General features: G+C 41.6%; 1 protein-coding gene and 1 long non-coding RNA gene across 2 annotated transcripts in view; one reads left to right on the top strand and one right to left on the bottom strand.

The window, feature by feature from the left end:
* The first annotated feature begins 3,846 nt into the window (after positions 1-3,846).
* Positions 3,847-27,736, top strand: part of LOC128902274 (uncharacterized) — a 36,638-nt gene continuing 12,748 nt past the window's right edge. The window contains exons 1-3 of the long non-coding RNA XR_008463720.1: positions 3,847-4,036; positions 4,457-4,556; positions 4,844-4,924. This is a non-coding gene — a long non-coding RNA (uncharacterized LOC128902274). The remainder of the gene's footprint in view (positions 4,037-4,456; positions 4,557-4,843; positions 4,925-27,736) is intronic.
* The window catches only part of KCNN2 (potassium calcium-activated channel subfamily N member 2), a 128,144-nt gene continuing 125,594 nt past the window's right edge, over positions 25,187-27,736 (bottom strand). The window contains exon 10 of the mRNA XM_054184925.1: positions 25,187-27,706. Within this exon, the coding sequence (XP_054040900.1) occupies positions 27,419-27,706 (288 nt within the window). The 3' untranslated portion in view covers positions 25,187-27,418. The remainder of the gene's footprint in view (positions 27,707-27,736) is intronic.

Genomic DNA, 27,736 nt, shown 5'->3' on the forward strand with positions numbered 1-27,736 from the left:
CGTAGAATCGTCCAGGCTGGAAAGGACCTTTAAGATCACCGAGTCCAACCATGAACAAAATGCTGCCAAAACTACCACTAAATCATGTCCCTAAGGACCACATATGAAGTACAAGCCACTTCAGTGTAATTCATACCAGTGTTGCATTACCTTCTGAAGTCCTTGATGCCCTACAATAATGTCTAGGGCCTGTGTTGCACTGTGTCAAATGTAATAGACTTCCACCAAATGAGCATAAACAAGTCCTGATAATAGAAAACTTGTGTTCTACTGGAATAAAAGGTGAGAAGTCTTTCTTAAAACAGAAAAAAAAAAAAAAAGAAGACATGCTTCTGTGCTTCCGTGGTTTACTGTGAACCTTTCCAAACAGAGAGATCATTCTTCAGCCAGTCATAGGCCACAGTATTTAGTTTACGTACAGAGATGGTAATAAGCACAGAGCAATGCTTCTTTGCAGTGTAGTTGATGCCGTAAGTACCCAAAGGAAACCAAGAGATGCCACGGAGTAACTGCAAAAAGGCAGAAGTTTCTATGGAAGAACAGCACCTCTCATACAAAGAAAAGAATGTTTGGGGGATGTTGAAAAGCTCTGGAAATATATTCCTCACCCTTTTGCACAGTGTGGTGCCTTCTAAAGTAATTTGCTGAGACTGAACGTCAGCTGGGACAGAGTAGAGTATGAGAGTAGATGAGATGATTTTATTAAATGAAAATGGATGTGATGGGGTGGGGAAAATAGAGAGACTATCAAACTAACAACTCCTTGTAATAACACTGAATGACTTCTGGATAAGGAGCAGTAGTGACAGGCCTTAGGGTCCAGTGCTGCTGCCAAGTGGACTCCTGTCAATATACAGTAGTTGTTGAAAACAGAATCTTGGCCAAAATGTGTGAAAAAGTTGATATATATGACAGAACAGGACTGTAATGTGTGTGCTATTAAACTAGTATAATCCTACCAATTGCATGGCTGAGACACCTTAAAGTCTTTTCTTTTGGAAAGCAAGTGTGAGTGGTGTGTGGGCAACTCAGTACTTATACATAAACAGCTGCATTGTTTGAAAATTTAGTGTTGAGAGTTAAAAATTTCTGTTCCTCAAGGAAATTAGAGTTTAAAAAAAGGTTGAATTTGAGAGATGAGATAGCTCGGAGTAGCAGCATTTATATGCCAGCAACTTGCAGAAGTTTGTGTGATTATGGAATATGGTGCTGCATTTTTAAAAATCAAAAGACTGCATGCTTACCATAGCAACCTTTTTGTTACCTAGTTCACATGCTAAAAAGATACATGGCAACTTGCTCTAGAAACTCCCACATATGTCTTTGCAATGTGTCATTATGTATTTCAAAAGATTTTGTGGAGATTGGTTAAAGAAACAATTCCCAGCATTTAAATACATCTTTTGGGTGAGAGAAGAAAAATGAGAGTGTTTCCTATTCTTACTGTTCAGCAAAAAAATATTTCTTAAGATTGCAAAAAATGCAAAGATTCGGTGACCCAGATAGCATTTGATTTTCCTATTGTGCTGTATGAAAGTGAAGAGCAAAGTAGCAAGTGCCTGATCTACTGGAGGTGATCAAAATCAACAGCACTTTGAAAGCGCTCTAGATTAGACCAACTCTTCTGCCCAGACAATCCTCACAAGTTAAAGAAATTAAAGGCCCCTAATGGGCACTAAATTCTCTGGAATGATTGCAACCAGTTCTCAGTGAATGTCTTCAGAGATTTCTGACACATTCTGAAAACGGAACTGAAATTACTAGTTGATTTGATGCCTAGGGGCTGCAGCACAGCAGAGCTGAACAAATATGTCAGAGGGAATATCCCTTCCCTGAAGCAGATATAATTTGAGAATTCATCCTGATTTCTGTTTTTGAGAACTCCTGGGATCCCACACAGGCTGTGCAGGCTGATTGGTATGCAGTTTTATAGGGAGGGTGAGAAGAAAGGTCTGCTCTTCATGGATTTCCCCACCTGCCACCCCCACTTAAACATGAACCAATTCTGAAGGAATCCACCAGGCTGTCCTGATTTCCATCCCTGGCATGATGGGTGCTTGTTAGCCTCATGAAAGAAGGTATGCAGGGGAGGGAAGGATAGCCGGTGCTCAGAACATTTCAGGGAAGGCATCCCTGAAAGAAAGCACAAAAGCAACCACGGAAGTGGTAGCCTGGTACATCCTCCGCGTGAGTTTGTGATGCTCATACATGATACGTCTCTCTCTGGTTCAAAAGATATTTTGTTTTCAAGACATCCTTTGCCAGGGACCAGCTGCTCTGCAAGTTCTGGAAGCCAAGGGTGACAGAGAGGCAGGGCCATGCCCTCACTGACAAGGACACAGGACTACTGCACCCCAACAAGGAGAGATGCACAGGGCTGGGACAGTGAGGAGGGGCACCCAGGGGAGCTGTGGCCACTGCACCATCCGCACCAATGGGGCTAGTAGGCGGTCAAGCCAGGGAGCCAACTCAGGGGAGCAGGGTCAGCAAGGCACAAGGCCAGGAAGCGCATATCTGCAAGATGGCTCAGGCAAGGACTGAGGAGCTAGAGCCTGAGCTTAAATGCAGCTCCTGAGCCAAGGAGGAAGAGGTGCTCCATGCGGCATCTCACAGCTCTTTTTTGCAACACAGCTGTTTTCACGGGAGTTTCACCCATGGCTGCATGGCTGTGCTGTGGCACAGCCGACCTTGAACACAGGCAGCCAAACCCTGAGGATTGCAGAGACTCCACTCCTCGCATAGGGCCCTGACAGCCTGCAGCATTTTTAAGCACCTTCTTCTCACTTAATTTTTAAATTTATACAGCTCCAGCCTTTCGGTAATATGATATTTCATGGGTTCTCTGTTATACTAATCTTTCAACCCATTGCAGTCCAGATTATGGACCTGGAAAACATCCTACAAATAGCAACATCCCACGCATGCTAATAAAGTTTATTTCCTTCATACTCTCAGTTGCCAGTAAGCAGAATAAACATGTATTATGAAATTATATCCTTCTGACTTGCTTCTCTCAACAGGGCATTGCACCCGCAGAAAGTATTAGAAATGGAAACCTCTTAGCCTTGTCCTGGCTGACTGCCTTGCCTCCAGTACAACGTGCTGCCAATGGAGATCTGTGATTCCCCGCTCCCATTCCTGCTGAGTCTGCTCTCCAGTTCCAAAAATGAAAGTGGCAGCCACACAGTCCTTCTCTGAACCCTTCCCTTCCAAACCTCCTTCTGGCACCGCTTCTTCTAGCAAACCAAGCAGCAGAAAGGGATGTGACAGAGCAGCTGCGGTAATGGGGATGGAGGCTTTGTGGAGGCATGTGAAAGAGGCAAGGCTTTGCTCAGCCTTGACCCTAATACTGTGCTATCGTGTTAACTCTGTTTGATACCATGTGAGCTTGAGATGCCCACGTAGGCAGTTATGTGCAATGTTGTGAGAACTGAGTGTGAAATGCTGTGAAGTGTTCAGATGGAACATGTTATAAATGGTGAAAATATCACTTAAGTTATGGGAGGCAAGGACTGCTTATACTCAAGTGGGCTTGAAAGTTCCCAAGCATGAACTCCCATCTTTCAGTTTCTTCTCTCCTCCTCTCCCCTTTTGACCTAATGTAGTATTAAAATGACCCAGAAAGTAGAAAGGTCAGATTTGGGGGGCATACTGCACTGATAGCTCTGTACTTGTGAGGGTGAAAGAAGATTTGATTTGTATTGGTCAGAAATAAATATCTTTTCCTTTATAAATGTGCTACCTATTGTTATTTGATGTTCCTTTTTTTTTTTTTTTTCCAGCTTTGGTTGTAGTTGCTGTGACTAACCAAGGCTGGGTTCTGACAGGCCTGTCTAAATGCCACCTTCCTATAAATCCACCCAGGAGCAGATGCTGCCCTCACATTGGTGAGCCAACCCTCGTCCTGTCTTGTCTTGTGACAAATAACAGGTGTGAGGCTGCAAACAGGGCTGCAGACGGAGAGCCAAACTCTTCCCCGAGGAGCTCCGCAGATCCAGTTGAATGTCCCCCTTCTGGCCGAGGGATGAGAGGGCTGGTGAGTTTGGGGCTAATGCAGAGAAAGAGCTAAGCACCCTCTCTGAGCTTCTTTGGTCCCTTACTCCATCCGCAAGCTGCTGTTTTGAGTTCAGACCTGGAAAAGGGTGGAGGGAGGACTAATGCTACAGTTCTGGAGGCTGTCACTGTGCAGAACTGCTGTGGTTTGTTCAAATCCCTGTTGAGTGCTATGCTTCTCAAACACCCCGAATTAGGGTTGGGCCCCAGACTGCCAATATGTCCTACACACATATAGCTAACCTCACTTATTGCAAATATTGCAAAATTTCTGCAGCCCTTGTATACCCACATGGTTTCTGATATCTGTGTAAATAAATGTTTGGACACTAAATGGCTTTACACTCTCTGGGTGTTTTTTTGACTGACTATGCATCTGTTCTTGCCCCACATATGCCAGCAGTTAAGGAAGAGAGAAGCTGTGGCAGATGAGCTAGATACCATGCAGAACTCAATTGCTGCTCTCATCGGCTCTTCCTGGGACCTGGCTGTGTTGTGCCTCTGTAGGTATCTCATCAAGGAGTTCTCACCTCCTTTCCTCATGCCACCTGGATTAGCTTTTGCAAAAGTTTTTACAGAAGTGAATTGCTTGCCAGTACTACAAAGCCAATATTATGGTCTATGTATAACAAAGTCTCCTATTTGTATTAATTGCATATCTGGAAACTTCTGTAAAGTAACGTGTGCTGGGATTCTGTGTAAATACATAGTGGCAACACCCAGAAAGATGTCTCAGAATTCGGCAATCCTTTCAGAATGCTTATAGTTGTGCATTTTTTAACCTCATTAGGGAAAGGCAACATTCAGGAGACTCCTACACTGTGCCCTTTGTAGCAGAGGAGACGGAATATAAGGTGGTTTAACTTGCATTGTAAGTAATCCTAGATTTTTTTATTTTTAAATATACAAGGTCAAGTGTTGTCTCCCTGGTAGTTGGCTGCTTCAGTCACTTAGCAGTGAGAGGACCACTATCAGTTCTTGAAAGTCCGGTGGGTTAGTCTTAGCAAGAAATCAAAACAGATAAATGAGCTTTCTGACCCAGGGAGGTTTTAAAAGTTCCTCTGACCCTGGTGCCGAGAGAATTCTTTCCTGAGGCTGAAAAAAGCTCTCTGAGAGGAGCTCAGGGTTGAAAAGCACTGAAGCTGAACTCCTCAGACACAGCTGCTCTTTAAGGCTATTTTGTTTCACAGTCTTCTCTCCAGTACAGTTCAAGTTTCATGGTGATTTCAACAAGCCCTTACAAACAGCTGCTGCATTTTAACAGAAAAGACTCCTGGTTTCTGACACTGCCCAGCTTTCCCTCTGAGCTACTGACAGAATAGCTAATTTAAAAAAAACCACATGTGGTGTTTCATCATTATCTCATTTTCAGAATATGATTTTTGGGACCAGTCTGAGCTAATTGAACTTCCCTCTTATGACACTGGGATTGACAGTATTTATAGCAACCTAATTTAAGTTTTCACTTCCCCTAACGGATATGCTGTTAATACTAAGTTTAAAGAAGTGCTTGGATCTCCCAGCAGGCTCAGTTTTCTGCTCTAGAAGGCTATTGTAGGTGGTATTTAGCCAGCTGCCCGAAGACAGCCTTGTGCTCCCAACAGTTCAGTTGCTGAACTGTCAGTAGTTTGCTTTTCTCCTTTCTTAATCAATTTGTTCATATTAAACTGCTCTGGAATTTCAGTCTATTGGCAGAAATTAGTGTTTCCTGTAGGGCTACTGACTTGTGAGGTTAAAAACCAATTTCTATGTGCTATAATTAAATGACAGGTTTCTTCTCTTGGCTGTGCTGTGAGTAGCAGGGAAAGTTTTTGTACCCCATGATTATGAGCATCCCCCCACTACCCATCTCCACCTCCCCGCTCCCCAAACCTCATTAAAAATGAGTTGAGCTTCCTTGATATAGGTGCTGATTTGAAATACTGGGTTTGTGTTCTCATGTTTTTCATTGCAAGCAACACTTGCCAGTAGGTAAAAGAAAAGCTAAAGTAATGCTTTGTGAACAGGATTTTCTGACACAGATTGAAGACAGTTCGGAAGCTGGTCACAGTATCATCACCTGCATTTTGCTAATGAGTCCCTTATGTCACACCTTGTCTTTTCAACAACGTGTTACCTTCCAGCGGCAACGGTAGTTTCAGAAAAATAAGTCCTGTTGACATTTGATGATCTCAATCTTAAAACAGGAGATTTTCACAGGCTCTTCACAAACTTATAAAAGAACTTCTGCGGTGTGAAAACAAAATAACTCCAGATTTTTCAGTATTTTTGGTGTAAAGAAACAGATTTTTATTAAAAAAAATAATAATCTTTGCAACTCTTCAGTGTTACCTGTCCTCAAGCAGCAATCATGCTTTGTTATTCCATTTTCTTAAGTGCTTCCACATTTACAAAGGAGAGTGAAATGGCCATTGTCAATGGTTTAATAGTAGTCACCAAACTCTCGATACTGTTTAGAATGTTTCCTCTAACTATCCAGCAAGTGGCCCTTAATTCTGATTCTGTGACTTCTGAGAGAAATGACGCTGGGAGCTGCAGCTGAAACAAAACTTCTGGGTGTTGGCTAGGTTTCATACCATGACCAGAGGTAAAGGATCAATATTTATTACTCACTCATGAGCTCTGTTGTTTGGATGCTTTCCTTGTTGTTTGTGAGGACACCACAGCTTACATCAGCGCAAGGCAGCTTACCTGCATGGAAGTGCCAGCAGTTGCGGTGTTTGGCCGGGGTAGCCACTGAAGTCTCATGTCTGTGGAGGACTGACATGTCTTTCTGTGACAGTGCAGTTCAGGCCAGAAACTGCTGTCACCCAGACTAACCAAATCCAGTTATATACTTCATTTCTCCCTACCACACTTCCAGTTGTTGTTGGGCAGACACGGCTGTATGTGGCACAGTATTCCTGCAGAGTCCCGAACCTTGTTTAGGCAGTAAGCCTAAACCAAAGCCCTTAGTTGCACCAGCCTCTGATCAGGACTGTAAAGCCGCAAGGTAACATTACATAGGGCTGGGACCCTCCTTCTTTATTACTGCTTTATGCTAAGGACAGACAGACCCAGTCTGTGTTTCCTACTCTATCTGCGTGCTCTGAAGGTAGAATCATAGAATTGCTGAGGTTGGAAGGGACCTTCCAACCATCAAGTCCAACCATTAACCTACCCTGACAAAAACCTCTTCTAAACCATGTCCCTAAGTACCACATCTACCCTTTTTTTAAACACCTCCAGGGATGGTGAATCCACCACCTCCCTGGGCAGCCTATTCCAATGTTTAATAACCCTTTCAGTGAAAAAATGTTTCCTAATATCCAATCTAAACCTCCCCTGACATAACTTGAACCCGTTTCCTCTTGTCCTATCACTTGTCACCAGGGAGAAGAGCCCAGCCCCCATCTCTCTATAACCTCCTTTCAGGTAGTTGTAGAGGGTGATAAGGTCTCCCCTCAGCCTCCTCTTCTCCAGCCTAAACAACCCCAGCTCCCTCAGTCGTTCTTCATAAGGTTTGTCCTCCAGACCCCTCACCAGCTTTGTAGCCCTTCTCTGGACACGCTCCAACACCTCAATGTCCCTCTTGTAGTGAGGGGCCCAGAACTGAACGCAGTACTTGAGGTGGGGCCTCACCAGTGCCGAGTACAGGGGGATGATCACTTCCCTAGTCCGGCTCACCACACTATTCCTGATACAGGCTAGGATGCTGTTGGCCTTCTTGGCCACCTGGGCACACTGCTGGCTCATATTCAGCCAGCTGTCAACCAACACCCCCAGATCCTTTTCTGCAGGGCTGCTTTCGAGCCACTCTGCCCCAATCCTGTAGCGCTGCATGGGGTTGTTGTGACCCAAGTGCAGGACCCGGCATTTGGCCTAGTTGAACCTCATACTATTGGCCTCAGCCCATCGGTCCAGCCTGTCCAGACCCCTCTGCAGAGCCAACCTACCCTCAAGCAGATCAACACGCCCACCCAGTTTAGTGTCATCTGCGAACTTACTGAGGGTGCATTTGATCCCCTCATCCAGATCATTGATAAAGATATTAAAGAGAACCTGCCCCAGCACTGAGCCCTGGGGGACACCACTTGTGACCAGACACCAACTGGATTTAACTCCATTTACCACCACTCTCTGGGCACGGCCATCCAGCCAGTTTTTTACCCAGCGAAGACTACACCTGTCCAGGCCACGAGCAGCCAGTTTCTCCAGGAGAATGCTGTGGGAAACAGTGTCAAAAGCTTTGCAAAAATCCAGGTAGACAACATCCACAGCTTTTCCCTCATCCACTAAGTGGGTCACCTTATCATAGAAGGATATTAGGTTTGATAGGCATGACCTGCCCTTCACAAACCCATGCTGACTGGGCCTGATCACCCTGTTCTCCTGCATGTGCCGTGTAATGGCACTGAGGATGATCTGTTCCATGACCTTCCCAGGCACCGAGGTCAGACTGACTGGCCTGTAGTTCCCTGGATCCTCCTTCCAGCCCTTCTTGTGGATGGGTGTCACATTTGCTAACCTCCAGTCAGCTGTGACCTCCCCGGTTACCCAGGACTGATCATAAATGATGCAAAGTGGCCTGGTGAGCACTTCCACCAGCTTCTTCAGTACCCTTGGGTGGATCCCATCTGGCCCCACAGATTTGTGCACCTCCAGGTGCTGAAGCAGGTCCCTCACCATTTCCCTTTGGATTACAGGGGCTTCATTCTGCTCCCCATTCCTGTCTTCTAGCTCAGGGGTCTGGGTATTCAGGGAACAACAGGTCCTACTGCTGAAGACTGAGGCAAAGACGGCATTAAGTACCTCAGCCTTTTCCTCATCCTTGGTCACTATGTTACCGGCCCCATCTACTAGAGGACAGAGATTATCCTTCATTCTTGGTTGTAGTCAGCACTGTATCTTGCACTCCAGCTGCCAAGATAATGCTTCACATGAGAGTAGGTAGAGGGCTGTGTTCTACAAGGGAAACAAGTGAAGATTTATTTTGCAATATAATACTTGAACATATTTTGATACTTAAACTAATTTTGCAATATGATACTTATATGATAATATAAGTATGATACATCCTTAATAAGTACTTAATATGACCTTCATATTTTCCTTTTAGCATTAACTTATTTCAAGAAAAACAGTTCTGCAGCAATTCAAGTAGATTTGATTATACCATCTTGGCTTTCAAACACATGTTTGAGAGAGACTCCATTTCTTTGTCAGAGAATACAGTAATTAAGGCAGAACTATTTATTTTCATGTCCAATTTCACCTTATTGCTAAGGCCTTGATTTTTATTTTTTTTTTTCATTTGTTTTCTGTTGCTGTACTGTCAGACATTTACCTCCAGCAATCACTGGAGTGACTGGAAGGACAGCTGGTCTTTGTTCTTTCTGCAACTAATTTTGTTAGCAGACAACAGAAGCCTTCCGTTTCAAGAGATCTTGCAGGAGGACATCTGTCTTCCTTATGTGGTCTAGTGCTAAGCAACCCTTCCTCTTGCATTGCTGGTTTTCCTGTTTTTGCTTCGGAGAAGAAAAAAAATGTACTATCTTCCCTAGCCCTTCCTGTCTTCTTTGCTAAATCTGTACTGAAATTTGAAAGACTCAGAAAAATTCCTCAAGATGGATACAGAGTCTCAAGTAAAATTCAACTTATTTAAGAGAATGGGGACTTAATATCTGCAATGACAGCAGCAGATAATTCAAATACAGTTCAAATTCAGTTGTTTGGAGGGTTCAACCAAAGACATTGTAATTGGCTGATCAAATTAGACAATGCTTTTTTGCTTACATTACCAGTAGCTGTTTCACTCATTCACAGAACACATAAACTAACTAGTTTAAACAGACAGGATTTTAAAAATTCAGGAGGGTGTGCTCTTGTTTAGGGATGCAAACAACTATCTAAGTACTACAATATGTGAAGCATCAAGAAATTTGATAGAAGCTAATGCATTCTCCAAGCTCTAAAATTAAGCTGGTTATTTATGTACTGGCATATGGATTTAGGTGCTATATGTGGACATTTTTAAGGACAACGTGAAGAAATCAGTATTTCTCCACAAACTTACTCATCCAGAAACGGGTGACCATGTAACTGTGCACAAAGGCTAATGTTAAGTCCTGCTAATGGCACTAAAACTTTGAAGTTTATTTACTGTTTTTAGGAAGATAAAGGTGTACCTTTTACTGCACCAAGCATTGGGTTTATTTATTGACATCTGTTTCCTCTGCAATTACTTTGCACATAGCATCATCCTGTCAATTTATTTTTTTTCCATACGTGGCAAATAGAAGCTAGACAGATGTTCAGATTTAATGAACTGGGCCTTTTAGTAAAAACTCTTGAGGACAAAGTGTCCTAAAAAGGAAACTTGATAACTGACGTGCCAAAGTAATATTTACAAGACTTCTATTCCCAGTGAAGTGCTAATGCTAACTGTTTCTTGGGAGAAGAATTTTGGTCTGTTTTAGTTCTCGCACATACAAATGCAATGTACATCCCATGCATTGGAGTAACACGTGATTAATGTCTTCAGAACTGTAGACTTACACTGCAAAGGAGTTGGGCTTGGACATGACTTCCAGAAGTGTGCAACAAAAGTTGAGAATTAGTAGGAATAACTGTAAATTTTTGCCAGTTTTGCATGTGCGGTGGAACACATCCCAGAGATGAAGACAGGTCTATTGGATGCAAGTATTTAGGAGGGCACTACTGTGGTGGTGGGCAAAGGTTTGGGGTATCTGGTAGAGTGGAGATGAGGGAGGAGGTAATGAAAACTTTCAGCTTTGTTGTCAGGCTAAAGACAACTGCATAACTTCTGTCCCTTTCACTGCCTAGCCTTCATGTCTTAAGATCTTTGGCAGGGGGGTGTTGATGTGTCCTACAACAGCAGTGAGCATACAAACACTGAAAAATAGAATTGATAGCTAATATCACATTGAGGAGAATAAAAACATCAGTGGTAAATGTGGGATGAGAGCAGAAGGTAGGCTTCTTTATGTGTACATGAGCAAATGTTGGTGTATTTCAATATTTACATGGCTAGATTACTCTGGCCAGAAAAACTATGTTACAAGCTAGTGAGAGTCTGAGATATTCCAGATGCTGTGGAATCCAGCTCCTAAAGAACTACTGATGCTTTCTGAGTAGTCCTGCAGGTTGTGCGTGAACCATGTGTTATGAGTCTATAGGCAAAAATTTCTTCTTTTCTTCTACACCTCCACCCCCTCACTACCTCTGAAAGGTGGTATGCGCATCATTGGCACAGGTCAGACAGGAGATTTAATTAACAAATATCTGTGTATGAAAGGAACCTTGTGAAGACGTCCATTTTAGGATTCTCTGCAGTTGTAGGTGAACCACTTTTTGTGACTCCGGCAGTGATTCCCAGTAAGTTTTGTTAGTTACCAATTCCCAGTTAGTTACCCAGAACAGTGCAATTGCTAGCTAGCTAGCTAGTTTTGGTAGAGAGTAGTACCTCTGTGGGAGTATACAAAGTGTTGGGATATGGCTTCCTACACCAGCAAGGCATGCAGGATTATGCAATCAGTCCGTTCTTTCCTCTTGAAAGAGTTACCTAATTTCAGAAAAAAATCACAATGGAATAGAATTGTAAAACCAAACATTTTTACAAAAGTTCTAGGACCTTAGCAGCTGTGGGAATAAAGAATCTATTGCTGTACTGCTGGTGGAGGGGCTGTGGCATAGCAGAATCCATACAAGAGCTGGATCCTCAACCAGGGTCTGTTGGGCAACAAGTTTTGTGTTCCTTCCACTCGTGGGACTGCTTATCTGTGAGTTTTTGTGAATCACGTAGAGGGTGTTGAGTGATGTGTTTGGAGGAAGGTGAAGGGTTTTGTTGTTGTTGCTGGTTTGGATTTTTTTTTTAAAGCAAACGGTGATATGAACCTGGCTGGTCTGCAGTCCTATATAATCTTTTTTTGCAACAGCATACACGTTTCAGTCATCTCTTCTAAACCGCCTCTCTGAAGCTCGGTGACAAAGGTAATAGCTGCGCAGATCCAGGTATACATGAGCAAAAAGGGTGCTGAGGTTCACAAGCATCCATGATGGCTCTGATTTGATTAAGTTGGCATTCAGCGGCCCGCTGCCTCCTGTCATACGATCATGCCTCTTTGTCTGAAAGATTAAACTATGCTCAGGGTCCACTTTCCCCCTCTTTCTGCTCTAACAGCTGTATTAAAACTTGCAAGTATTTTTAATGAAAGTCCAGAGATCACAAAAAGGTTTCCTAATATTATTCTTGTCTAACTGGCAACACTACTTTTAATTAGCACAGACCTCCTTCTTCCCTCTTTGGCTTCATTTGTTACTAGAAGCATTTTTGGTTTGGGCTCTATAGAATTCCCCAGGGAAGTCTGTAGCTTGTTTGGTCTCTGACCTCTCAGGGGGAAGCACCTGTGCAAGACTAACGACTGAAGTTCTTGGACAAGAATTTCAAAGCAAAGAGAGAAATTGCACAAATTGACAGGAATTAAGGAACAGTAAGAAAATAATAAAGATGAAATATGCAGGTAAATTCATTTTAGAAATACATCTTAGTTCTTGCAAACAGGTTGTTGGCAATCTTAGCTTTTTATTTAGCTTTCTTCATTTTAGATAGACAGCAGTCTTCAAATGCTTCTCATATTTAGTACCCTTCAAAATTAGTTGCCATGGCCAAGGAAGTTGCAGTGGAATTGTAGGCAGACCTCAAACCCTGAAACCAACAAAAAACGAAAACTGAAAAGGGAACTCCATAAACAGCAGCACAAAAATCTAAAGCCTTAGTAAAAGGGCTTAGCTTTTTGCACTATCACTTTCTAGGGTCAAAGAAGTTCCCTTAGACAAAAGATATCCTGGGCCGAAGGCAATATCTCAATACAGAGTAAAGGTACTATTAATAAAATTAATACACTGGCATAGCATCCCTTTGAAAGAAAAAAAATTAAAAAAATTAAAAAAAGCAGGAACTGGCATAATGAAAGCTTCGGTCATGTGAGAGTTGTACACTTCCCTGTTCATCCTGTTTGACCCTGACTGCCAAAGTTAGGTGTCAAGGATTTGCAGGCAATGTATCTGAAAGGTTATGTCTTTTTGAAATATGATATGCGAATTCCATGTGCTTAGCAGATTGCTGCCAAGAGCCTGCTGCTAGAAATGTCCTCCTGAGCAGCAGGTGGCCTACAAGCTTAGGGGTCCGGTCTTGATTGAGACCTACAAATTCTGGCATAGTTTTTTGTGGTGAACTTGGAGTTTCCCCTAAGTTTTTAAACTTGTATAGACTTAGATGCCTTTGGGAGAGGGTAGGAATTTTCTCACTGTGTGCAGTGACACGCGACACACAAGACAACCCCAATCTTTGCTAACCAGAATAAACTTTTTTTCTCTATTGTCAATATGGATCATGCAAAATACTAGTAATAAAGAAAATACAACACAGAAGGTAGCTCATACTTTTAACGACGTGGGGATGCATTGTATCTGATGATCACGCTTATTCATTTCAGGAGCCCATTTCTTTGGTATGCTGCTTTTTGTTTGGTGCTCTGGTAGATCTGCTTGAAGCAGAGTGAATAAGGTAACTGTAAAGATGAACAGATTTGTGTAAGCAAATGTGATTTTATGCACCTCAAATAAAAGCCAGGGAACTACTCTGCTGTTACTAAACTGAAGAAAAACAAATGAATAATGTATAAGCACCTCCATTAAGTGAAAAAAATCGTAGCCTAAGGGAAAAATATACTCTAAGCTGTACTTAACTGTAAAAGATGTATTATACTATTGAAAGGCCCTGGGCTTTTGAACAATGACATAAGTGACAGACTAAGGTGGTAACTGTTCTAGGGGTGAGGACAATAATGCTGAGCATCTTTGTGCCTTGTGAGCCATGGTCCCATCTCCTCAATAACAAAATCTGCTAGTATGAGTGGTACTGCCATGTGCTTCCCTTCTCAAAAAAGAAGTTTAACAGGTGTCATGACTGATCTATAGCTAAAAGCAAATGAATTATAATTGCAAGTTTGTATTATGGGTCTGACTTTATCTACAGATGCTAGGAGTCTATAGTCCCCTGCCTTCCTAACTTAGTCTACCTAGAAGTAAATACTGCTTCACACTGGATCTGTCGACCAAACCGTGGCGTGGGAAGGGGCATACCCTCTGTAGGGGGAAGTGCATTCAGGGAAATTATTTTTTTCATTGAGGACAGATTAGTTAATAAAGAAGTGCCGTTCTTCATGACTTAGAAAAAGTGAGAGAGACTTCTGCTGAATTGCAAATGACTATGTGTCTGAAAGCTGCCCAACGCAAGTATAAACTACTATTATTTAATTTGTAGGAAAATGCTAGTCTTATGTGTGCTGCAAAGCAGGGATTAAGCCATCATCTCCATGAATACCCTAGTCCTGTGCCCTTACCAGTATACTGCAGAACCACTTTATTTACCATGAATACATTTGAAAGGCTTCTCTTTTTTGTTGTTTTATCTTTGTTCCCATACAGAACAAAATCACGTGTTAAAAGCTGATGTGGTACTGAACTATTTCCCCCTGTCCTCAAGATCTCTGCAGTTAGATGGCTTCCCAGCTCCCCAGGACTGCATCAGCAAGGTGGCAGGTCCTCTGTGCTGTCCCCTCATGCTGGGAGCCACACAACAGCCACCGCTTTGATTTGTATTTCTTTGATGGCCATTATTTCCTAGAAGCTGCAATAGTAGCGGGCTTCCCTTCTGTCCTCCTGGGGAACAGACATGCAGAAAAATACCTTCTTTCCTTTGGAAGATGTAACAGGTCATGAAGATCTAGTGTGCAAATACGTAAAATTTTTACAGGATTTAAGAGACTGTTAATGCTAGCTGAGACGATGAATTTCTATAGTAAGAGAGGTGTGGTAATCTTACAACAAGGACAGGTGCTTTAAAAAGTTGAATCTTAAATTAAAATTATTTATTCCTTTAAGTATTAATTCCTGACTGATTTATATGTGTGTGTATATATATGTGTGTGTGTACATAAATATATATAAAAATTGAAGTTTGGCTGCACCATTCTACATTAGTTTTGCACTTAGTTTCTCTCCACTAGTGTCAGGGTATGGCTGCATTCTCTTTGCTTATAGTATGATAAGGCCCATAATTAACCACACTTACGCAAGGTGCCAGCTATTTGACGTTGTACTATTCTCCTCCTGGCACTACCTGGCTTTCTCAGAAGTTAGTAACAACCGGTTAATAATCCAGTGGGAGGATTTCTAGTTAGCAAGTGGACAGCTGCTGCTAAAGTTAACCCTTTACAACTTGTGGAAACAAGAGAGTCCCTTCGAGAGAGGAGTGAAGGAGGAGTTCAGTTGTAGAGCACTGACAGCAGTTGTGTTAACTAAACTCCCAGCAGAGCTGAGAGTGGATGCTGTTTTTCATTAAGAACTGAACAGACTATTTCACAGAAACCAGTAAATAAATTCAGAGTTGAAAGGCAGTCACTGCTACAGGTAGAAAAGCACTAGGTCTCAGCATCTGACCAAGAGGTAAAATGGAGTATTTACTTTTTCTGATCCTGTTAAACCACTAAGGACTTTGTCTAAAGCTTGTTGAAATCTATTTAAAAGGCTATCGTAAATCTAGACTCACTTTGTTTCCAAAATACTTCTGTGGAGTTTTTTTGTGGGTTTGGTTTTAATTAGTAACTTCTCAAATCTTTCTGTAATTCTATCCCCTATCCACTCCCTGTTATTAGAATACTGGATGTTTTTCCTCTTGTTGTCTTCATTATAGAACTGAGAGGAACTTGCTGTAAATTTTCTGTAGTCAAATGAATTTTGAACTTTTTTGGCTTGGAGGAAGGGTGAGGTGCTGAGTAACAAAAACATGACTCCAGATCAGTTGATGTGCCACTGGTACCCATGCTAGACTCGTTTATGTTTGCCACTACTTAAAGAAAATACAAATGACAAGTGTGTGGAAGTCTGAAAGAAATAAGGTCGTCAGCAGTGAACCAGGAGCCACTTTTTGCATAAGTTTTGAAAGGAGTGTCTATATTTTAAAATAAGTCTTAAAACTGCATGGATTTTTTTTCTTCAAACCATAGTGCTTATCTCTTGACAGTAATTCAAGGAATACTGAAATAATTCAAATCTGAAAGAAGGGAGAAGCATAACATGTCTACTGCTTTTATAGTCTAGTATAGTTGAAAATGGTGATGTTGCATAAATATTTCAGCAGCAAATCCCCATATGACTCTTTTTAAGTAACTGGCTAATGCCCAAAGGGTTGCATGTTACAAATTACCTCTGAAATTGTTGAACCTCTTGTAAAAGAAATCACTTACAGCATTTTACATATCATTAAATTCTTGCAATGTTTTAAGTGAAAAGTAAACAGCAATAACACTGCTGGTTTAGCTTTTTCCCTTCATTTAATGTATAACCAAGTATTCTTCCAGCCTTATTGTTTGTGCATCTACTACAAAAATCCCTATGTTATGTCCCCCCTATGTTATCCTCTGTGATTTTAGAGACACTCCATTTAGCTGAAGGGAAATGAGGTTTTAAAAAATAATTTGAATGATATTATAGAACCAGGGCTCTCAATAGAGTTTGGGTGCCACTCAACTTGTATTTTGCATACCTCCTCCCAAGACAGTCAAGCCATTTAGTGGAATACTCAGACCTGGATTTGGCATCCAAATCATCTCAGAAAAAAACAGGGAGAACTAACTCATCATGCAAAGATGGTGTAGTGGGCCAGCTTCTTTTGGGGGCCAGCTAGGAAGGATGGTTAGAAGAAAAATGGCCAGATACACAAAGATGAGTAGGTAAATTGGGGTAAAGGGAAAGGATTTAGGCATTTAACAAGAACTACTTCTCCCTAATTGGTTGGGTGCATCACTCCACTCCTCTTGGAGTTAAGCTTTATCTTGCTACATTCGACTGCCTCTTAAATCACAGCTGAAGAGGAGACTTCTTATCTCCTAGTTCATAGATAATAGGACAACAGGTACTCAAATCCTTCTATGAGAAATCGGCACTAAAATGGTAGTTAATGCCCTTAATCTCTGAGTTTAACAACTCAGTTGTTGTAACTGTTCTGTACGTTTTCACATCTAAGCGATTTTAACCTTGATCAGACTGAGTTTGTCTATAGCGATCACTTAAATAGCATATGGCCTAACTTTAACCAGCTTGCTAGGTTTGGCCCATGTGGCATCAATAGTATTGTAAAAAATTATTTACTATATTGCAGTACATGGAACATAACAGTCAATAAAATACAAATACAAACACATTCTTTATTATTAAAGTCAGCATTCTTTAGCATTATTTTAAGCAGTCATCTCTGTGACATTTTATGCTAATCTGTTTTGCTAAAGCAACAAAATTTACAGTATGGCACGTTCTTTTTGTTGATTCATGTAAATACTTGTATTTCTTTACTGTGGGAGTGTTTCATAAAAGAAATTTCTAATTACAGTACTGAAATTACTGAAGTTTAGGCATCAGCTTGTGTTAATATAATCTTCACTCAGCACCTAAGGCTGTAATGGAAAGGTGGCTAACATAGTCTGATGGGCCTGACTCTAAGATGGGACTTGCCCGGTGCCTCTCAGCGCTGCAACAAGGCTATAAGAAGCACAAGCCATCAGGCCAGCACGCTGGCCAGGTACTGCCAGCTACAGTCAGGGATCAGCATCGCCTGTCCAGGAACCATACAAACACTTGCCAGGCAGAAGTTTCTGCTCCAATGATCTGCTGGCTGATGGGATACGCTTTGGCAGTGTTTCATTTGTGGGATACTGCTGGGTTCAAATACAGTGCTTGGACGGGTAAACCGCAATCTAACTGGTTGTTGGCACAGATCAGTGTTTATTTTCCTCATAAAGCCAAAAGTATTGGTAACCTGTTGTGCTGGAAACGCTATTACTCTTTCTGAACACCCGCGGGGCAATGCAGCTATCAGAAAGCAAAAGCACTGAACTTGGTAGGACAACCTGTGAAACTGCCCGTCTTCGCTGCTGGCTCCCTATGGGATTAGTCTCCAAAGTGCAGAATCTCTCCCTTATTTCTGCAAAAAACATATTATTTTTTCATTCTTTCTGTATAACTTTTTGCTTCCTCCTTTAAAAATGCTAAAGGTCTTTTTTTTCCCCCCTTTCTTTCCCACAAAACCAAGACGGGGGATAGAAAAAGCCTAGGACTAACTTCACAAGAGGTATTTAACAATGGTTTTAGTTCTCAAAGTGTTTCCAGCTCTTGAATCATTGAGCTGCTCTCTGTCTGGTTGACTTCCAAATCCCACCAGAAACAGCTTCATTTTTTTTAACATTACGCTTGCACAGTGTTGCTTGATGCAGGAGTTCAGACGGTCTCTGACTCCAAAGAGGAAGGAGCAAAGCACCACATCGCCAAGGCTTCATCTCAGCCAATAAGACAAGAAAGAGGCTGTAGGGAAATATGTACCTCGTTCTTTCTGTGGGCATCTGAGAGCAGCCTTCCTGCTTTCTAGGGGAGAGCATCCTGTCACAGGAAGAATGAAGCTGATGGATGGGCAGTCATTACAGCATGCACCTGTAAAGGAGCAGGAGAAGAAACCTGCGTGACAGTATTTGCTTTTGAGTCATCTGAGCACACACATGAAATTAGACAGCTGAACCAAAACACCTTGCAGAAATGAAAAATCTTTTTTTCCTATGAGTGTCATTGCTACCCTGTTTTTGGGTTAATTGAAATGTTTTTCCTCCCAAAAAAAAAAAAAAAAAAAAAAAAAGCAAATGTCTTCTTTTTTGGCAGAAGCACTGAACTCCAAGTATATTTACAGGTGTGGGCAATGTATATCCATCCCTGGGGGGTTAGAAATCAAATCTCAGGGAAAAGAGTGGTATTTCCTATAGATTACTTTGGATAGATACCTTTAGTGTTCTCGGTGACTTCCTCTCCATGGAAGAGTTACCCAGCAGAAATGCCAGGACTTGCAACAGAAATGAATTTGTTTGCCATCAAAATTTTCTGACAGTTATCTTGCAAATTACTTGGAGCAATAATACACATGCAGCTTCAGGGAAGCTTCTGTCTCTGTTTAAGAGAACTGGACAGAGCAGTGGGACAGTGCTTCTTCATTCACAAGACTGAAATCGACACATCATCTGCCGGGCTCCTTTGTGCGGTCACCTCGTACCTTGCCTCAGTGCTCAGACTATTTGTCATGCTCGCAGCTGAACTGAGACAGAGCTATCCAAACAACGGCGAAACAACTTGTGAAGCAGTGAGAGGCGAGCTATTCTGTAGCTCCTTGCAGGGAAAATACTGTGAGTCAAGGTAGGTGGAACTTCACATCCCGAATCGTGCATTCAAACACCGCCAGCTAGCACCAGGCTATTTCATACACACATAGGAGGCGTTTTCTCCACCAACTTAGAGGGTTACAAAAGGCCTCTGCATCTGACAATGTCTTTTTTACATCCAGCAGGCAAAGATCAAAGGAGGGGAGGGTGAAGACAGCTTTAAAAAAAGGAGAGAGACTTTGCCAACCTGCTTGTCATTTAGAAAAAGCTTAATGGATAAATGTCATGGAAACAAGCTGTTCCTACTGAATAAAACCAATACTGTTCTTCATATTTCTTCCTTCTTAATCTTTTAAATGCAGAGGAACAAGAAGGCAAATGTTAAACAGTTAAAAGCAAATATTTGCTACGGTAGCAGCCTAGCTGTCTGTATTTATTTTTTTTTTGTCTGGTCCTCTTTGAATATTGCATCCTACAGCTAGAGATATTTGAGCAGAAAGGTGGCGGGGGAAGTAGATGTTCACGTGGGTGAAGTGTGGGCTACCGACAGATGCCCTCATGCTGCCGTCAGACACCACACCATGTCTACATTGTCTGCAGAGATGGCCCATATCTTCTCCAGGGCAGATGTGGACACAGCCTCCAAAGGACGCTTCACACCTATCTGTGGACCGCTAACAGAGAGGCCGCAGGCTGTGCCAGCTGAGGATCAAACCCTCTCTCTGTCCTATTTCTACCTCTTTGAAATTTATTGCAAAACTTATTTGGAAAGCCTACTTCCTACTTGCCCATCTCTCTCTGTCTCCCTTCTGCTGAAAAGAATATCTGCAATTCTGGAAATGCACATATTTCATGCTGCTGTATTACAGCAATTGCTTCAAATTGAAAATAAATACGTCTGAATCGCTAAATACATTTTATAGGCTGGACAAAACAGGGTAGCAAGGCAGGACATATAATTCTGAATATGGAGTTCTGGAAAAGCAATCTATTTCTTATGTACAGTTTTTATGTTTCTTTTCATGCACTTGATAACTGAGTGTGGCCCAATATCCTACCACTGCACTTTTGATACTTGATTAGCTTCCTCTGTGTGTAGAATGTAACTTAAAAGTCTGAAAGAACAGAAACCCTTCCAACTATTTCCGCATTATCTTCCAAAGTAGCTTGGGAAATCATCGGAAAGCTTCCTCTCTCCAGACCTGATCGGCGATGATGTGCTGAGCAGCCAGCCAAAGGTGGTAAATTCAATGGGCAGAGACATTTTCTGGCACGTCTGTGGAAATAGCCTGGCAGTGGTTCCAGCTGAGACCCCTGAAGTCAATGCACTCCTCAGAGGGTCCTGAGCCCAACAGCAGGAGGTGCTTTCAAAGCATGTTGAAACCACAGGTAATACAATGGCTTTGGTTCACCATTACTAGTCAAACTGACTGAATGCTCCATTTCAAAGGAAGCTAATGAAGCTAGGTGCCTTGCTAGCACATTTCAGCCTTGGGACTGGCTTCAAAACTCATGTGCTCAGTAGCAGGTTTGCAAGTCTTTTGTCTCACTGTTACGCAGCACAGGTGAGACTCTGAACTCCAGCCAACACAGACATAAAGAAGGGCTAACTGACACCTCTCCTTGCGCTACTTTTCCCCCCTCTCTCATTTTTTTGGAAGTAGACTTCAGTGTTTAACCACTTCGAAGATAAGCTTCTAGATTTCACTGCCCAGCCAGAACACCTCACTAAGTTTATTCCCCTTGAATCTTGAGGTGGTGTGCTGGTGGACTGCTATCAGTTTCGATCTCGAAAGCGGGCCATTGTCTGAAAGGGTCCTGCTGAGCAGCGCAGCGTTGCCCTGTGCTCGCAGCAGACCTCGTGCTTTCCTCACAGCAGTAGCACAGCCTGTCACAATGAGTGAGGTCTTACCACGCTTGAGAAGTCACAGGAAAAGCATTTTTCAGTTCATATGACCATTTGAGAAATATAAGGACGCAGTGACACAGTGGTACGGGAGGAAGAACAGAGGCAGTCATTGTAACCCCCAGCTTACATGCTTACTGCCCTGCCGAGGAGGCCATGGCTGCCTTCAGGTTGGGTCTTGTTGTTTGGTCTCCAGTTCCATGCACTGGGACAGTGGTGTCTCAACTGCCCCTGGGCCACCTCGCCTTTCAGATCAGTGCTGGTGGCTCTGTCCCACGGCTCCCAGTGCTCAGCAGCTGATGGACGAAAGCGCATGGAGCATGGTTGAGGAGCAATGGAGGGGGTGTGGGTGGCATGCAGCCTTGAGAGACCTTCTAACGTCTGTGTGGTAAGTGATGTCTGCAAAAATAAAATTGTGGAGCTCTGATTGTTGCAGCAATGTTACCCAGCGTGCCACAACTATTTGAAACTGCAGGTTAAGTTTTTGAGTGATTCTTAATTTAGATTTCTTGTTCTCCTACATGCATGTCAGGTTCAAGTGCTGACCATTGGACATTTCTAACTTCTCCAGAAGTAATCTGGACTCAGCTACTTTGGAGAGGCAGAGCACTGCCACACTTCACTTTGCACAGATTTGTGCTACCCAGCAAATTGTATAGTTTGTGTTTTTTTAAAAGGGCAATTCTGAGTGTCAAAAACTGCTCAAGAGTTATTTTTTTTGTTTGATTTTTGCTTGAGAATACTTGAAACCTCATCTCTTGCAACTTTTCTGGAGGCTAGGTGCCTGTCTTTTGAGGCAATAATCTAGCACAAGCTCTTTCAGGTTTTCTTCTCATTTCTATTAGAGCGTTTGGAGTTCTTTGCTTTTGGGCAACAAGAGGTCAGAATAGGTATCGTTTTAAAGTAGAACCCTTTACTCTAACTAAAAGCTTGTTGTTTGCTTCATGTATAATTGAAAACAGTCTGGATTCTCCTAAATATTTGAAGATACTAATGGGTTTAAGTGAATCCGAACGCAAGGGAAGTCAGCATAAAGCATTTTATGCTTCACTTCTCCATTTGGTTTGGTCACTTGCCATGTTAGATTGCAACAGGTTCATGTTTGTGGCTTACGGTTTTTCTTGCATTGCAGCTGTGCTGCACATCCTCCACTATGCAAGAGGGGTTTGCAGTCCTTTGCAGGAGAATCTTCTTAATATAAATGCCTGAAAATTATTGACCTAATGGAGTTTCAACTGCACCACTGTTGTAAAGTCTGATATACAGCAGTATGGCCATGCTAATTCTGGCAGCTGCCTCCATTTTCGCATTCTCAGAGCATGTCTACACACCCTAGCCCGGACCATGCTGCACCTGCTCCATCCCTCTGCTCTACTGCCCAGCTGCGAGCAATTTTTGGCCGGTGCTCAAGTGTCTCTGTTCGGCTTGGTGCTACTCTAAGCCCTAAGTCTTTGGCGGAGTTGCGTAAGTTTACACAGCTCTCCTCTCCTGTTTATTGGCATCATCTTCTGCATCAGGCTCTTCTCGAGATGGGGCTTACCTGCTCAGTGCTGTGCTCGCTCTATAGCGAGTGACACCCTGTGATTTCCGGACCAGAGCTGATACACAGACGGTGAGGCACTCGGGCAGATCAGAGCCATACCTGTGCACACCTGACTGCAAAGTCTCTCCTAAGCATCTCTTTTGCTTTATTCCCTCAGTCATGAGAGGGCAAAGATCATTACGGATCCTCTTTACAAGGTTTGGAGAAAAAGGGCTAACAGGTGTTACAGCTCGGTCTTCTCTGCACTTGTGCTAACAGATCAGATTCATAAGCTCTGACTGACAGATGTAGGTTAATTTTATTATGCATACATAAAGTCCCACATACAGAGACTGTTGGCTCTGACTGCGTGTTAGCTCCCGCTCAGCATTGTACTGATGTGACAGTGCTCCTCCTGGCCTACAGCTGGCTTGTACCTAGGTAGCCAGGAGTGCTGGCAGGGGAAACTTGTGACCATTTCCACCTGAGCACGTAGGTATGCTGATGCAGGGGTAGGTTTCTGAAAGTGAGACTCATCAGTGTTAGCTCTTTCTTCCCTTCCCCTCCTTGTTTGTCTGCTTCTCACCACTTAATAATTATTTTGAGACAGGTGGAGGAAAAAGGCAAAAGGAATTGAAGGACTTTCTTTTAAAAAAAAGAAACAATATGAGCCACAAAAAAACTGGCAGATGGAGAGAACAGACTTACCAATGAGAAAACCTTCCTTCCATATACAAAACTTCCTAAGAATTTTTCAAAACTTTCAGTTAGGGGAAAAGAGCTTTCAGAAAATTTCCATTCGTAGCACTGACATGGGTAATAAGTTTTATTCTGAGTATTAAGACACTCATATTTAAACCATTTATACTTTTATGCTTAGGTATGCTTTTAGTCTGTGGTGTATCAATTTGAATATCCACACATAATCCGACATGGAAAGTGTCTTACAAACTGAGCAGCAGTAAACCAGTATGCCTATTACCTATCTTTGACCTCTAATAATGACAGTGATTAAGACCTGGTCTGGGGAGACACATTTTTTAAATAGCTCACAAGGAAAGTTATGGACTTCCAGAAGGTGTTCAGATCTCCTAAGATGGATGCTTAACTTTTAGATAGTGAAGCTCTTTCCACATCAGATCCATCTTTATGGAGCAGCAGGAGATAAAGAAAGGCTGAGTTGCACAAGTCTGTCTGGGAAGATCTGCAGGCTTACACCAGATAATGATTTGCAGAATTAAAAACTGCAGAGCATTTGGAAGTGAATTTATTATTCCAATCGTGCAAAAACTTAAATGTAACCAAAAAATACTATTTAAATCAACGTACTTAGTTTTAAGCACGGTGGATAGGCCTATTTGTGATCTTATATTTTAGTCCTTACAGGCAAGGTATCTTTGCTAAGTGTCATTAAAAATGCAGGGATTAGCAAAAGACTCCGAAGTAACTGATAAATGGAATTGGTGTCTGGAATGCAGTAAAAAGGAGAAGTTCAATAGCAACTGAAAGCTGAATTTTCCTGTTGATGACACTAAAGCAAGAGGTGCATGAAGCTTTTGAACTGTAACATGGTAAATATGCCATATGCTTTGAGAAAGATTCCTTGTCGTTTGTAAACAATGTTTCAAAGAAAAATCCACATTCTACTACACAAGCAGTTTCAGAGATCTGTCATAAAGCTGCGTTTTCTTTTTGGTGACCTCATATGCTGAACACAGTGAGGGAGCTGCAGTTTTGTAAATAAAAAATCAGTAATGGAATTTGTGGTACTACAAAACCCAAACCAGGAAAGATTAAAAGTTTTGTATCAGGAATAAGAAAATCAAACCCATACTGCTTTGTGCTCTCCTGAATATAAGTTTATATCTGTTTTTTCTTGGACTGTATTCATGTGTAATGCTTAAGTGCTTTTCAAAACCAGGTATTAGAAGAAAAGAATCATCAGTACCAAAACCACAGACAAAATATTTGTAATGAGCTGTAGAGTAAATTAAGAAATTGAACTGGAGTATTCCATGGTGTCATCACTTGTTGTTTGCTTTAAAAACAAAGAAAAAGGAATCCAAAAGAATTTGGCAGATGATTGTTACAGAAACCTGCTGATGCGGATAGTCCTGGTACATCTCACAGCCCTGCTTCCATAAAGCTGCTGCAAGAATTCAGCGGGTTCAGCCTCCCGAGTCCTACTGTGTAAAAGAAATTGAGAGGTCAAAGATGCAGTTTCTCTTTCACATCAGAATGAACCAGCTCAATACATATAGCTAGATCTTAATTCAAACTTAACTCTGACAGATTGGCAAGAATTTTCAATGTGGAATGACAGTTGTCTAAAAACCCAGATGTACAACCCAGAGGAGGAAAAAACCCAGGTCTTACAAATATAAAAAAGATGTTGTGAACGACGAAAGAGAGAATTCAAGCTGACAAGACAAAAAGGACTGTATTCAAGCTACAGCAAGTGTATTTCACATTCAATGACAGGAAAAATATTCTAAATTATACACAAAAAATGGGAGAACAGACAAACAAAAATCTTCAAAAAATAATTCCTAAATTTGACTACTAAATTACAATATTATTAATCACTACTTCTAATCCTGCCAACAGTGTAAAGCGGGTGGCCTCATGACCACGCAAAATCTCATCTAGTTTAGGACTGGGCTAGCACAGTTTTAGCACAATATAATACCCATCTTTTCCTTTGGAAATGAACTTCATAAAAACAAAAGCAGAACTGCAAATACTGTGCATACTGCTTATTATTTCCAGTCACAAAATACCACAGTCTGTAAACAAGGCACTCCAAATACATGTAACTGTCCTGCTCATCCAGGGGGAAAAACTCTGCAAAGTCATCCTCTTTCTCAACACATAAAAAGTGTTGGAGAAACTCTTGACCTTTTCATAAACAAGCAATGCCTCTGGATGTAACATATTCATCAGTTACATATTTTGTATCCCCAAAAAAGGCAGACCCTTTATTTTAAATAGGCCTAAAGTGTCTGCTGATTTTCAGATTATGTATTTGGTTTGGGAAATTTCGGGTGCTGGGGAGAACAGCTCTTCTGTCTTGTCCAGCACGGCTCTGCCCTGACTTTCTGCATTACTACCTTCCCTGCCTGTCGCTACTGACCAGAACTCACAATGTCTCACGGAGCCATCAGCATTTCCTTCAACATGCACGTTACTTACTTCCAGGCAGAGGCAGTATTCCTCGAAACAGTCAGACATGCCTACTTGTTATACTTAGCTATAGTGTCACCCTTGTCTGTAAACTGGGGGGGAGACAGGACTAGTATATTTCATAAATAGCAAGTACTATAAAATATTTCATAAAGTCAAATGACTTCCTGTTTATAATTAGGAATTGTGAATGCAAGTTGCATGTGCTGCGCATTTAAGTTTACCTAGTTTTGCTACTCTGGAATATAAACCAGGAGAAAAGTCAGCCAGAACTTTCTCAGAAACGTGTACACTATGCTTTGTGTATTTTAAGAAAGCAGGAGACATTATTATTTGTGCATGAAAGTAAAGTACCACAGATCCCCAGTGCTGTAACTCCAGTCTACAGCAGTTTTTTTTTTTACAAGTTTTTGGAAATATTGCTAAAAGTGTCTTGCTAAGCTTGACTGCATAGCAGAAACCATGGGGGTTACCCAAACGTAATGTATACAGAATACTGTGCTGCCATCACGCAATTGTGTATACTATAACTCTGCGTGTCAGTCATTCACTCCAGAAGCATTAAACACAAAAAAGGGAGAGGAGAAATAGCAACCTAACATTTTCAAAATTCAAACAGCATTAATGGGAGACTTCCAGCTTCAAAGTGATGCTTCTGTCTGGACACACTTACCTGGCATAATTATGAGACTCTGAATAAATGAACAGGGCTTTACCTGTGCTTTTTGCATGCCAGTAGCTTTACAAATAGTCAGTTTAAAAGATCTTTGCCATGGGCATTGCATAAATAATTTTATATACATAAGTATATATGTATATATATTATCTATGTATGTGTGTACAAATGCATGTTAACCAAAAGCCCTAAGAAGATTTAAAAAACCCATAGCGTACTTCATAACTTATTTTCTAGGATAAACTATATTTTTAATTAATCACTTCAGAAATCGAAGCTGTCAGTGACCTTTTAAAATGACTATACACATACAGCACACTGTTAGATGATTTTTTATTGATTTTTTTTCCCCCTCCACTGCAAGCAAAGTTTAGAGAATTAGTTTTCATACTGAGAAATAATTATTAAGCTTCAATTTTGTTTCTTAAAAGTTTATAATTAGGCCTTTTGATTGTGAGCTATTTTAGTTATTAAGTCCAAGTAACCAAGCAACTATGTGCAGAAATTAACCTTTTTATTATATTATATACTGTAGTAGTAAAGTTTTTTCGAAGTGCATGAATAAAAAGTTAGTGGAATTATAGGAGGAACAATCTAATATAGCAATAATAGGTGCATTCACTGTGCATCTGAGAGGAGGAGGGGGGAAAAAAAGAAGAGTTTTCACTCATTTTGGCCTAAAACGTATTCAGGTTTCCAGGATTCTGACATCAGAACCCAGATAACACTGGTTAGAACCATAGGGCTTTACAATAAAAGCTAAAATATTGACCATATGATGGCAAAAAGTCTTTATTTTGTGGTTAACTTATTCTCTTCTAGCTACTCTCTGATGAAGTTGGTGGTGCTGTGGAGGATGATCTCCTTCTTCTTGACAAGGATCGTGATCGTTCAGCACTGTAGGCAACATGCTTATCATAATTTTGTATCTGAGCCTCAAGGAAATCCCTCTGTTGCTGGCTGATTGTCTGGCTAATCAGTCCAGGGAGAGCCTGAATGCTACCAATTAAAGTTTCCAGTTTAGTTTCCAGAGTAACAATTCTCTTCTCAAAATCTTCGCTTCTTTCATTTAAGTCAGAAATCATGTCATACATGATGTTTTGAGTCTGAAAGTAGAAGGATGGAAACAAAGGTTT

Source organism: Rissa tridactyla, chromosome Z (assembly GCF_028500815.1).
Source record: "Rissa tridactyla isolate bRisTri1 chromosome Z, bRisTri1.patW.cur.20221130, whole genome shotgun sequence".
Classification (NCBI taxonomy): domain Eukaryota; kingdom Metazoa; phylum Chordata; class Aves; order Charadriiformes; family Laridae; genus Rissa; species Rissa tridactyla.